The sequence below is a fragment of the Trichoplusia ni genome, chromosome 22, assembly GCF_003590095.1.
Source record: "Trichoplusia ni isolate ovarian cell line Hi5 chromosome 22, tn1, whole genome shotgun sequence".
Lineage (NCBI taxonomy): Eukaryota > Metazoa > Arthropoda > Insecta > Lepidoptera > Noctuidae > Trichoplusia > Trichoplusia ni.
In genome coordinates this window covers 5,653,305-5,667,218 of record NC_039499.1, presented here as the reverse complement: position 1 = coordinate 5,667,218, position 13,914 = coordinate 5,653,305, and the positions used below count along the sequence as shown (strand labels likewise).

The window sequence follows — 13,914 nt, the reverse complement described above, 5'->3', positions numbered from 1 at the left end:
GTACTTTTAAATCCCGGGACCGGGATTTATGTGATCGTCCCAGCACTAATTCCAACGAACAAGTTTAAGCCACCGCAGTGGAAACTTGCCGTCGCTGTGGACGACTGGTTTTTCTTAAAATTTGCGTTTTTTTACAATTTGCAAGTAGGCCGCGGTATTGTGACGACAATCTTTTACTATATTTAATTGTACACTTTTCTAGCACAAAGTTCTACATGAAATGAAGAACTTTCTTATACTCGCTTTTAATAAAACACGAATAGAAGAAAAGAAAAGAGAGATTTATATTAACATAATCATAATTACGTTGACAGAATTACATTTCACTAACGAAGTTATACTTTTATTTACACAATTTTCGCAAAAAAACAACAAGTAAGAATAATATTTGTACAAAACGTGGCGTTGAAAATATTTCCGCGAATAAACGTATCTGTTACAAATGAATAAGTTAAAGTCTCCCAGACATGTATAACATAAACACAAAACTCGAAACAAATGTGACGCGGCCTTTATACACCAAATATTTGGCAAACATTTGACACACCCAAAACAGAGCATTAAACATTTACACCTTCCTTGCATATTACAGCCGCGCAAGGAAATAAAATGCACTCCCTACGAGACGGCCAACCCACCAACATTTTACACATTGCCCGGTTTATGCCCAAAGTACCCGGACAAACTGAATACAAGCTAGTTTTCAGTTTGGGATGAATTATTGAGTGGTGTACACCACTGTACCATCACCTGGTCTTACGTTATAAACTAATTTTATTTTTCACTAGTACAGGCTGTTTATTTTATGTCAGGCAGTGTGTTACACGGTCACGTAATACTGCGGTTATACACAGGCGGTTCGCTTCGGTTCGTGTTTTAAATTTTTAGTGAAGTTTTTGACCTTTTTTGGGAATTTGTACGAGTACAGCAAGTGCGATTGTTTTTAGTGTGGTGACGTGTGTTTCTGTGTTTATGATCTCCTACATTGTGGTTACACGTACACTATGCTGTTTATATTTTGCATGCAAGATCTTAATGTAGATGTTTTTACTAAATCTCGATAGCGAGTACAGCGGATCGTTTTAATTCAACTCAGTTTAGACTTGAACTTGTTTTTGCAGCTTATAACGTAAACAGCCGTCACGAAAACACATAACCTATAAACTTATCATGGTTACCATGGTATCATACACAGAGCAATCGTTTTCGAGATTCGTTTCGGTGTAAACAAGGCCATCGTGATTGACGCGGCCGGGCGCGGCTGCATCATGTTATATCACGTTGGGGGAGACGCCAGACGCACTGGCATTCGGCTTCCAGTTCAATCCAGATCTGTTACGATCCATCACAAATGTAACTCGATGTTATAAGATACGTTTGAAATGTTTAAACCATTTGGCGCTTAGTAGGGCTTTGATTTTTGTCGTGTGATGGAAAAAAGCTCGAATAAGTTAGATCTAATAATCGGAACATATGTTTTGTTTTTTCGATTATCTAAATAATATATTCTCTTCCCTTAAATAACCTGCTCTTTCTCTCTTTTTCTTACTAAAAAATAAAAAGCATTTTTTTCTGTGAAGACTATAACAAAAAATTCGTCGCATATCAAAAATCTAAAACTGTATTCTTATTCTAAACACTTGCTTAGTGTACTACAAGAGTACGATATAAAATGCTTTGCGAGTCCTAACTTCGAGATCCCGTTTTGACAAAATAAATCTTCATGTCGTCAAATGTTGGAATACAAATGTTAGTAGTTCTTTACATTTTGTTTCTACTTTCTGGGAATGGGTCTAGATAAACATGTGTCTAGACTTTTCCTGGATTCTAGATGCTTTTTGAGTGTTTTATTTCCTAACTGAATTTGTACAGTACCGAGGTTAGGAAGTCGTTAGATTTGTATTTACCTTCAACGATTTTGGGCGATGTAAGTGACAGCCGAGGTGATTTTTTATAATCTTCGGGTAGATAAATAAACAGAGACACGTATTTTTTTCTCACGTTTTCATAAACTCACTTTCTTGTTTGTTTGTTTGTCGTTCCGGTTGGATTTTTGCAACTCAAATTTAAGGCTCTTCCCGATAAGCTAGCAGCTGAAAATTTCAGGGTAGCTTCCAACTCAATGACAATGCAATTTACAACCTTAAAAACTGCTGGATCGATTTTGTAAAAATTTAATGAAGTGGCATTTAATAACGTGGGTCTTTAGATTTCTTAATTATTTAACATTTTTTGAAATGTAAACTGCTTATGTACGTACGTGGAGCGAATCAAAGTTAAGTTTTTACAACAAACCGACTTACTTTACTCCTAACCATAAGATTTCGCGGCCAGTGCCTTCGATGGATAACTCTATCTCCAAAATATAATTCAATCGTTTTTTTTTCCATTATTTCGATAAACGGAATATCATTTTTGCATAGATTGTTACTTTTTACACCCAGCCAAAATTTCCCTTTAAAGTGATAATTGAAGTGACATAAGAATAAAACAGAAAGGCTTAACGGTATTTTTTTAGCATATCACACATCTGCAAGTATAGATCAGGGTCAAGAGCAAAACCTGGAATATACTATATTATAAATGTGTGCCTACATCAATACATTAACTGTCGTTATAGTTTCGAGTCCACTAGCACTTGACAAACTGCGTCCCTCCCCGCTACCACGGAGATATATCAGCAGCTCTCACAAAACTCTCCCTCAAAGACAAAATAAATCTAAATGAATTAGTTGTAAGAAATTGTTGGCCGTCACGATATCCCTCTGTAGATACTTATAGAGAAAACTTACAACGATTATATATACATGCCTTTTAATATAATTGTGAACTCTGTTCCGTTTTCAGGGAACTACTAGGCTGATTTTAATAGGTTTACTTTTACCGCGATAGCTCATACGTATCTTCATGACTAAGGTTACTATTTTTCAATCTAATTGTATTCATGAAAAAATATGGTTTTAGAAAAATAAAAAGAATATCAGTAGTTACTTTCATTAAAATATATATATTCATACTAGAACCCTATCGTGTCATCCACTGCGACAATCGCTTGGTCCGCCTCCCTGCGCCCAGCGGTCACAGTAACGACACAACTTTTTCTATTACGACCCGAACCTTCTGACGTATCACGTATTGTGATGGCGAACGAATTGCTATACATCATCATTAAGTGTTTGAGTTGCGAACACTTTCGCATAGTTTGTTGGCACAGATTCCCTTTTTGTTTGTTTGCTATTCACTTACACAATTTATGACGTTTGAACGTTGAAATTTTAGCGTTTAGTTCCTTTGTTATTGCTTTTGTTTCGTCCGATGTTATATAATGGTATGTTTCCCATATATAGTCAGTGCCTGGCTGCAAAATTTGATAAAATTCACGTCCGTATCTGATTGTAAGTAATTCGAAAATGATTGCTATAGTTAATATGAGCACAACTTTAATTAAAACCGCTTTATCGAAACTGACGATTATTTAAACAAGATATAATTGAACATATTCGACCTGCCAAACCAATGCAATTCGAATTATGCTCACAAATTACATCACCAAACTTTTTATAACAAAATTAAAACTTTTTTAATCAAACAAATGGCGGATTGAATTTGCAATATTGTTTATTCAACTAGCATGCACAATTAATAGCTTTTCAACGCTGGATGCGTGTTGATAGGGATTACAGCTGTCATGTTTAATAATATTGCTATTAGCATACGTAATTGTCATGGTAATGTTTCTTTTAGTGTTAACCAGATGCAACAGTTTCTAATTAGCGTAGTGACGTTTAATTTGGAAATTTCAAATTATTAATGTTTGATTTAAATTTTGATAGATTTTTTGTAAGTTCAATTATATATAATTAACAACGCTATTGTGGAATGCTTTGTGCATTTTTTGCCTGTTATATGAACACTTAAAGTAGGGCGGGTGGCAGTGGAGATGAGAGACGTCCAACTTAGCTGCAACTCACGTAAATATGCGCTTATAAACAATTATAAAATACCAGTTTTCTTGTACAAGACCAGACTTTATCTTAATTCATTCATTTCCGACCTAAAACACGCTCTATCGAGCAATACCCGTGTTCGTTCCAAATTCAGATCGACCCTCAAAGTTCGTGTAATCGTTTGATGCACTTACATAAAGTGCATATAGGCGGGCAATACCTCGAGCATACAATTTTAGAAACATGGCGATCAAAATGCACGGTGCACTTGTGTGGATACCGCTGGGATAGTGGATTGCGCCATCGAATGAATTCTGTATGAACTGACACCACTTTGTTCAGGAACACAGAATTTTTTAGATACTACAGGAGTTCTGCTTCCCCGAGTTATAAGTCATATTTATGGGGTATGGGAAGTGAATACGTTCGAAAATGTAAGCGTTCTATATTTTTGGTTCAGTTTTCCGTAGAGATCGGAATAGCTCGTGCTTTACGAATAAGTACGTTTGTAGAATCGCTAAAAATACAAACATTTAAATTTAGAAATACCATTTGTTTTCAAATATAATTTTAAATTGAATGAGAGCGTAGTGTGGGGTAATAATTTTTCTTCAGACATGAAGGCAAATAAAGTTTGAACTTGTCCAAGAATTAATTGTTGTTTGTTGTTATTCAGCAAGAAGTTCTCAAGAGTTTGTGGGGGTTTTACAATCGTGAAGTTTTTAGACTTTACAATTGTGTGTAATTAAAATGAAACAATTTTGGAAGGGCCCGGTCGATGCCTTTTTGACGCGATAACAAACAAGGCGGCAACTTAATTATTATTAAGAAAACTTTGTATTTTAAACTTTGGGTGATTTTATGGCTTTCTTTTAAGATAGCTTGCCAGTTAGTGATTGGAAACAATTTCTAACTTAAATTAAGAATATTTATACCATATCTATTTCAGTGAATATTTAATATCTATTTCAGTTTTGAAATTAATAATAGGAACTGTGTTCAGGTTTCTGAAATATAAGACACCAAATGTCAAAGCTAATTAGCTATCATCAAAGACAAAAAGGATCGAATAAAAAAAAGTCTGTTATACGATATAAAAAAAAACAAATGCATTTTAGTGAACAGTTCCATCTTAGCTGCCAATTACATCTTGCTTTAACAGAATCGCCCGGCTAAGCGAAAAGGCAGTCTCTGAACTTCAATTAATTAACTCGTCAATTAAGAAAAAACTTCGAACGAACGGTCGCTGCATTTCCAGATACAATCACTTACATAAACTTCGTGTAACAAGAAATGGCTTAGACTACCATATAAATAGATTTACTTTTAGATTCTTATTATTGTAATCTTTCTGTAACGTCCTGCGTACTGGAGGCAACACAACTAACCTTTTATAAAATAAGTAAAATTAATAGATTTAAAAATCTAAAAACCGAAGTTTCTTAATGTCACTCCATCCAAATTCTATTAAAATTGGCACAGCCATTTTTATATTTGTAAATTGCTATGTCATTGGGTTTGAAGCTACCATGAAAATTTCAGGCAGCTAGCTTATCGGGAAGTGGCTCAAAATTCAGTTGCAAAATTTCAATCGGAACGACAAAAAAACAAACAAACAAGAAAAGTGAGTCTTTAAAAACGTGAGAAAATAAACTTGCATTTCTAAAACGAGATACGCCGGGACAGATCTGTAACCTTTTATCATTTACGGACATCTTGCCTCAACGCTAACAGACTGAAGCTAAGAAAAACATGTTACAAGTCTTAATTAATTTACTTAAATGCAATTAACCCTACAATACACGTAATACAAAACCGAGAGGTAGGAGTGTTTCTAAATGTATAACAAAAGCAAGTACAAGGTGACAGCGCCGCGCGGCTCACAAAGGCGGTAATGACGCGTCAGGAGCACGCGACGCGCGGCGGCGCGGCAAGGCGCGACCTGGGATTGAATTTTTTGTTCGAAATTAAATGAGGTTACATTATAATCGTGACAGTTTTGGGGGAAATTTAGTTTGTCATCGCCAGCCTTAGTTTATTTGAGTAGTGTTGCCATGTTCACCTGTTAAAATTAACCTATAATTTTAGTGAGTAAGTTTCGTGTCCGATCTCTATCATGTTACTTATAATCGTTTCTAACAAAATGCTTGGTTTTCTTTTAATGTAAATTACTTCAAGGACAAAGTAGAACAATTCTCCGTGTTTTAATAAAAAACAAAATATAAAACCCAAGTCGAGAGAGACTCCAAATTACAATTTCAACATTAATCCTTAAATACGTAATTCTTAACGAAATCTGCCCTAATTAAACGAAGGTACCGTTGTGCTCAAAAGAAAATGGTTATTAAACAATAAAGAAACAATTAACTTACCTTTCTTTGGTTTAGATGTTTTTTCTTTCTAAGACAACTTATTTATTTTTAAGTCATTCACCGCTTTGAAATGTCAAGTGATTCTGTAACTAACTGGATAAAATTCTCATTTTTTTTTGTTGCAGCTTTCTTTTTTAACTCATTATGAGATCGAATCCAATAGTGTTAATATCTGCAATCGAATTTAATAGAAATACTTGAACTATAAAAGAAACAGTAAGCAGAGCATGTACTTGCATATCCCAGGCCTTACTTAATTCGCAGCTCGAATTAAAGACACAATTTAACGAAAGAAATAATCTAATCCCCTCATTTAATTGAAAGCCATAGAAAGGTTTGCTTTTCTAAAATCACCTTTAATCCGTTGGGATAAGGTTTAAACTATCTAGCTTAGAAAACTAAGACTCTGAGACACAATCTGCGCTTTCCACGAAACGATCAGTGAAATTACCTTTGTAGATAGTAAAAAGTGATTTTACGAGAGCTTACCTGCCTTAGCATTCTTCGATCGCGTACAGAATTGCTTGCACCGGGTACATTGAAGTATCTGTTCTATTAACAGTTATATAAACACGTGGACGTCGCGCAATGCATGTGTAACAAACATTTGAGATCGTATTCAGACAGGTTTGGTAGTGGATGTCAGTTCTGGGGGATATTTATGATAAGCGCTTAATGTTGTGATATTTAAAGAGGGAAAAAAAGGAAAATTTGAGCGACAGACTTGAGTACTCTAAATATAATAAATTATGAGAACACAATAGTACCACTATTGACTGTGTTAGTGGTTATTGACCCTAACCAGGATAAATGTTTGTGTGATGATTACAAATACTTCGTTGATAATGTTCTTGTTAGTTTGATCCGTACTTCATATGATGGCACTCCTTTATGCTTTCGAGTTAAAGAAGTTAATAACATTCTGGTGACCATTCATATTCATCATCGCAGACCGGAGAAGTCCACTGCAGGGCAAAGACCTTCCATGTTATCCAGAAATACACATACATGTACTCAGACACACTCACACATTAAATCAAAATATTATCCACAAAAAAGAAACAATTTCTAAACTATTCGAAAACCATGCATTAGATCCCTGCAGTCTAAACGCCACAAAGCTATCCTGTTTAATCCATTTTCCATGTTCCATACTCTATATCCATTCTGATAAAACAGATAAAGATCACAATCAGCTGTTTTGATATATTCATAGCTATTCTCTTCCATTATGCCATAATCATGGAGCCTGACAAATGGGTGGCTGATAACAATACATTATTATCAGGCTGAAGGGATAATGCAACTTATATCGCCCTTTGACAGCATCCCAACGAGAGGGATTCGAGAATCGATTATGGAGAGAATATGACAGACAGGTTTTTTGATATAAACTTATCTGAGTAAGAGTTTGTGAGTTTGTTGTCAAGCGTGCGAAAATGATGCGATCATTTTTGTGAGATGTCATACTTGACTGGTACTGTAACATCAATTTATCATTAATACATTTATTTTGTTCGAGACTAATTATTGTGAAACTAAACCATTCATGTTGAAGTATTAAATGTTAAAGGTACCTTTAGCATTTTTTTTAAATATAAATATTACAAGACGAATTTGAATAGATTAGAAAGATTTTCGTTGCCGTGATCTCGTGACCGTTATGTCAATGTGTATATATCTATGTGCCTTGATTTCACGTGACCTTTTTACTTAAAATCTTAAATTTTTGGTTTTAGTTTAATTTTTGGTTTTAGTTCCCGACGTTTCGACACCTTTGCAGGTATCATGGTCACGGGCAGACAGTCAGTCAGTCTGCCCGTGACCATGATACCTGAAAAATTAAACCGCGATAAAATCCGTAAAAGTCGTTTCATTTCAATGTCTAACATTCGCGTAAACCTAAGAAACCACTATCTTAAAAATTTCTTTCATGAAAGAGCGAGAGTCGGAAGAAAATGGTACGTTCATGCCCAGCAGTGGGTTATGTAAGACTGACGGTAATGGTGATAGCGAATTAATTAATTTGCAAGCAAACCTCCATTAAGCCGAAAACAGGAAATCAGTAAAATAACAACCGACAAATATAAATACTACTATTATTTATTGTATACACAAAAACATTTATTAAAATGTTAAATCAACGGCTTTTTCTCTGGGGCACTTTTAAGGCTACGAGAAATTTCATCCGACATAATTTCCATTTAATTATAAATTATTAACTTGAAAACAGAAATCTGATCAATGATACCAAAAAGGTCAGAAGGCAAATATAAATACAAACATGATTGAATATGGAATAATATTATAACTTATATTTTCATAACAGTATACAGAAACATTATAATTAAAATAACTTATTTAATTCTACTCATTAGTCATAACTTGGTAATAATTAAATACTGAGGTAACACCGAATTCCACACTAATACTTTTACATGACATACATATTCACCGAATTCGCAGCAAATATCTGTAGATTACAATTATGAATTTAAGGATTAAATCCACAAATCTTATCATTAAGAGACAAGTACTAAATACGAGTGCCAAACACACACATAATAATTTCCATTACCATCAACGTTTCCATCATTTAACGCAAATAAATTAAATTCCTCACATGAACCACAGTCCGTGACCAAATCTCATGAATCCATTACAATAGGTGTTCCGATCCATCGGGAATCATTAGTGTTAATGTCACAGACAATATTACCACTCGACTCGGGATCAACACTAATTCACACTGTAGTGACTTCCACGTAGGGATCAGAGTTCCACTCGATTACTGAATAGTTGCTCCATACGAAATTACCTTTAATGGTAAGCGGAGCTTCGAAGGCTAAGTACAAGATTGCTTTGGCACCTTCTTCAAATACCTTCGTCGTTCTTCTTCCTTCCCGACTGCTTAGATTACCAGGGTTAACACAGTTGATAACAATTCCATTGTTACCCCATTGTCTGTGCTGTAGAAATGTAACTGCGTTCAAAGCGACTTTGCTAACAGAATGCACGTTCATACCCCATCCCTCAGTCTTCTCTGTCCCTCTTCGAGCGGCCTGTTCATATTCTTGTAATATTGCTACTAACTCATCTTCTGTTAAATTAGGGTCGCTTATTCTATTCCTTATTTCCTCGCTCTCTATTGTAGCTAGTAAACCGGCGGGTCCAGAAACATTGATAACTCTTGCATTCTCATTCAGGAGTGGATAAACAAGTTTCCCAAAATTTATGTATCCATAGAAGTTGACACTTAGCGTTCTTCTCACTACTTCTGCGTGTGATATCCTCTTCTGATGTACGTAGTCTGTGGCGTTGATAATCAAGTCTATTCTTTCATCTGAATCTTGGATATAATGTCTCACTTTAATAATGCTCTTGGTATAGGTCACGTCCATTTGAAGATAATTCAGGTCTACGTTATCTCGCTCGAGATTCTTGAGGATGTCGTATCCGGTGGTTTCGTCTTCGGTGGTGAAGTATATTTTCCCATGGTAAGTGTCAGTGAGTTTCTTGAGCACCTGGTAGCCAAGGTTACTGGCGGCGCCGACCACGAGAGCCACGTCGTACATGGCAGGCGTTACTATATAATGTGAGTTTATCACGTTATCGCGCAATCAGTTATGTGCGTTATCACCTTTGACAATGTAATGTTCGGAGATAACATTTTAGCTCGAGATAACGGTGACACACTTTATGATGCAGATGCTGGGTGTTATGTACTAGATCTTTTTGATACTGATGCTGTGTGCGAATATGTTTAAAACGAAAATTAATGTTCTGACCTTGTACTGAGTACTATCCTGAAATTCCATTCCGATCGATTTTCTATCATGAATTTCATAGATAAAAAGCCGGTATCTATTCACAAAGCTATTATTTAGAACATATCAGGTGGTTTCTAACTAAAGTAGCGTTTGCGAAACAATTTATCAATCACGATGATTGAGCGAGAGCTGTACTAAAACTAGTCGCCAACTATTCCGCTATGTTGTGTCACAATATAATATGTATAAGTTAAATATCAAACGATGATCTAATGTAGGTATATTTTATCTCTTCTTTACAAAATATCGTAATCTTTTCTGCTGAACGCACGATATATTTGGAAGACTGAATGTAAAAAGTATTGTAGTATGAGTATTTTTGTTCAATTCACAATTTGTTTATAAAAAATGTGAGCAATGAAATGACGGTACTAATACTAGTTCATCAGAAAATTAATTTAGCAATATGTTGAACAGACTACATTTACAAAATCAGAACAACTAGCATGTCGAAGCCTGATGGTAAAAAGAGCAAAATATTTCACGAGCGCTGAGGAAGGCTTGGTCAGGGAAATAAGGTTTTAGCGGTTTAATTTAAATCATTTACACCCTTTAATTTGGTAAATTATTTAACATGGAAAATTATGGCAATTGAACTTTTAATAAGCGTAATTAAATATAGTCCTCGAGATATTAACGTTAGTCACGTCGAATATTTAAATAAAATAATGTTTTAATTTTGTAGTCGTAAATAGGATTGGTTTAATATAGGTTTAAAATTTTATGTTAATATTCCTGCCCTCCTGAAAAGCTAGAGGAAACGCAATACGCTTCATCAATAAATATTAAAATTTAAAACCATACTAAATATAAAATAATTAAAGCTAATTTCATCTCATTCATAGAAATGTTTATTTGTCAATAAAAAATATGACATCGCATAGTATCAAATTCACGCAAATTGTAACCTGTATATTAGTCAATAAACGAATACTGAATCATAAAAGACTTTTGAACCCGCGAATGGCACAACCTTGATTTCGACTAAAAGAATATATTATAAGATAGATAACGATAAAAATACAACAACCAAATTCCATAATTAATCGGTAGCCGTAGTAAACGTTGGACAACTGATAACAGTGATAGAGTATCGATAACTTTTATAATTATCGCAAATCATTTGTAAATTGTTTGAGACAATGAATAAATGTGAATTAGATTTTTATACATTCGATATCTTACACGTGGACTATAAAAAGAGTAGTTGTTAAGTTAATGTTTACTTAAATAATTAAAAAAGGCAGCTAGCTCGGACTGGATGCCGAAGGCGAATGGCCTGTATTATGGGGGAGCTATGTCCAGCAGTGGACAGCTATAGGATGAGTTGATTGATTTAATTTAATTTCATTGAAGTGCGCGTTAAAATAAGTATTTTAATTTAAAAATTTTAAAACTTATGATACTTTGAAATCTAATTATAAAATGACATTTAATTTTGTAATTCAGAGGATCATAATAGTTTCCATGAAGAAAGTTATTAAAGATAAGATATTCGAAGTTTCGATTTGAACACATTTTATAAATGTAAAGGTGCGTAGTTCGTTTGTTTTTGTAGGCAGGTACATAGTGGACGAAACCAGTTCACAACGTGTTAAACGGAAACAATGGACGCTTGCAAATTAACGTGCGAAATCAAGCAGAAATTATGTTTCGATAAAAATAAGTGAAAATTATATTGTTCAATATAAATTCAGTGATATTCTCTTGTTTTTTAAATTGCGTTGAATATTTTAACTACTTCAATGTAGGTGGTACACTTGTAGACATTTATTTTACTAGTTATTCATTCAGCCATTTTGTCTTAATTTCTCATACCATCTTTCACCATGTGCATCCATCTCTTTTATTTTTCTCTGGTTATACATTCTTCTCCTCCACAAATATTATCCAGAGAAATAACTCAAAGAAGAACAGCCTGCAGACGCTTCATAAATCCGTATAAATATAACTGCTGCAATAATTTTCAGATCCCACAATTTCATAATACAATGCATTGGATCGTTCACATTCATAAGAATCCAGTTTCATCTAGTTTCACCCGGCTTCATCCGGTTTCATCCGGCTCGGGATGTGGTTCAAAGACATCAATAAATATTTATTGGCTGTTATAAATTTGTCTTGGCCACCGCACTGTGCTAGTTTTCAATTACTTTCTATGTAACTCGAGTTATTTATATGTTATAGTATGTTGTGTGGCCCATTTGTTATAAAACCATATGTGAAACAGAAATAAAGAATATGAAATTTTGCCTGATCTTCATAAGTTTAAAATTACGACGAAGCGACAAGAGTATTGAAATCGAAAACATATTTCGCTACCACAACCTATTACGAACTGAATTAAAATAACGAAATCAAAAACATAACAAACTTTTGCCAACACCTTTAAGACATAGCATGTATTTGTTCAAATGTAGTGTAATACACGAAAAATAATAGAAAATGTATGAAAAAAATACGATATAAGAGCTATTTTATGTTTAGGTACCATTTGATTTTAGTATACAAATACCAGCGAGAGAAAATTAAAAATTCCTTATTCCTTTTACTTCATTTAAAAACGTTACATTTAAATAATTTTTTTATCAGTCAATGACGCGAGGACTTGTCAGTCACTAATTAAATATAATGATATGACGTTAGTGTAATTGAATGGTAATGTGAGCGCGTCGCAAATTGTGCATAATGTCAGCGATTCGAGGTAATTATGATTAGCAGGTGCCTCAGATGCATGTTGATGGCAGATGTCTTTGATTGCAGCTTATAATTATAGCATTCAATTAATATTGTGGTATCTGAAATTGATTTGGTGGAAGGGGAATTAATTTAAGAAGTATTCTATCAATGCTGCTTGATTTTTTTAATTCTTCTTGTCATTTTTTTTCATTAGTTAGCAAGCTAGCGGTGATAATCTGGTAGAAAGACCGTTGGATTGCTAAGTCAAAGGTCGTAAGTTTAAATTGTTGACGAATCATTGCTTGTTACAAAGAAATTATAACTTGCTTAACTGGGCGAACGAAAACATTTTGAAAAATATTCAATATATATTTTTTATCACAAATGACTAAATAAAATATTATTTCGTGTATATTTGAACGGTTTAATCGATGATAAGTAAACACGTACAAATTTCTGTGATGTGGATTTTAAAACCAAATAAAAAAAGTATTTAAAAACAAAATTTTACGACTTAAGCCGTCAACATAATGAGAAAGCACTAATCCAGGCCAGCGCTAATTAAGTTCAAAGTTCATTCACCTTTCCACTCACATAGGATGACGACAAAGATAGCTTTCAGTGTTTATTGTACAATAAAGCGCTTTACCGATGAGTGGGATAGCCGAAGTCAACTCGTAAACACTTCGATAGAGAGACATCAGATTTACGAGGTTCTATAATAGAGGTCATAGCTCCGACAGTGCGTATGTTTACGACGGAGACGGGATTGCCTGTGCTCGAGATATGAGACACGGATTTTAAAGTTAACTTGTGACAAACATTCATGTGTGTGTTTGTCATTTTGACTTGGAAAATTGTAGAGTTCGAAGTCTGATTGGGTCTTTTAATAGTTAATTTATGTTATTTTTATTATTATTATTACAAAATTTTAGTACTGCCTTGGCCATTTACAAAAACCTCAAAAAAAAAGAAAAGAAAATGGATTTTACGTATTTCTTCTTATTATTATGGCTAAGTTTTATTAAAAAGCTATCAAGAAAACCATTTAAGGCTTTGGACATAATGTGTCATATGTTTCTTCAC

The 13,914-nt window shown here is 34.1% G+C and overlaps 2 protein-coding genes across 2 annotated transcripts in view; one reads left to right on the top strand and one right to left on the bottom strand.

Annotated features, from left to right (window-relative positions):
- The window catches only part of LOC113504440 (disintegrin and metalloproteinase domain-containing protein 11), a 385,396-nt gene that overhangs the window by 29,672 nt on the left and 341,810 nt on the right, over nucleotides 1-13,914 (top strand). The window lies entirely within an intron of this gene.
- Nucleotides 8,407-9,926, bottom strand: LOC113504446 (carbonyl reductase [NADPH] 1-like). The gene has a single exon (XM_026886730.1). It carries the CDS (start codon nucleotides 9,892-9,894, stop codon nucleotides 9,064-9,066), a length of 831 nt encoding a protein of 276 aa, XP_026742531.1. The 5' UTR covers nucleotides 9,895-9,926; the 3' UTR covers nucleotides 8,407-9,063.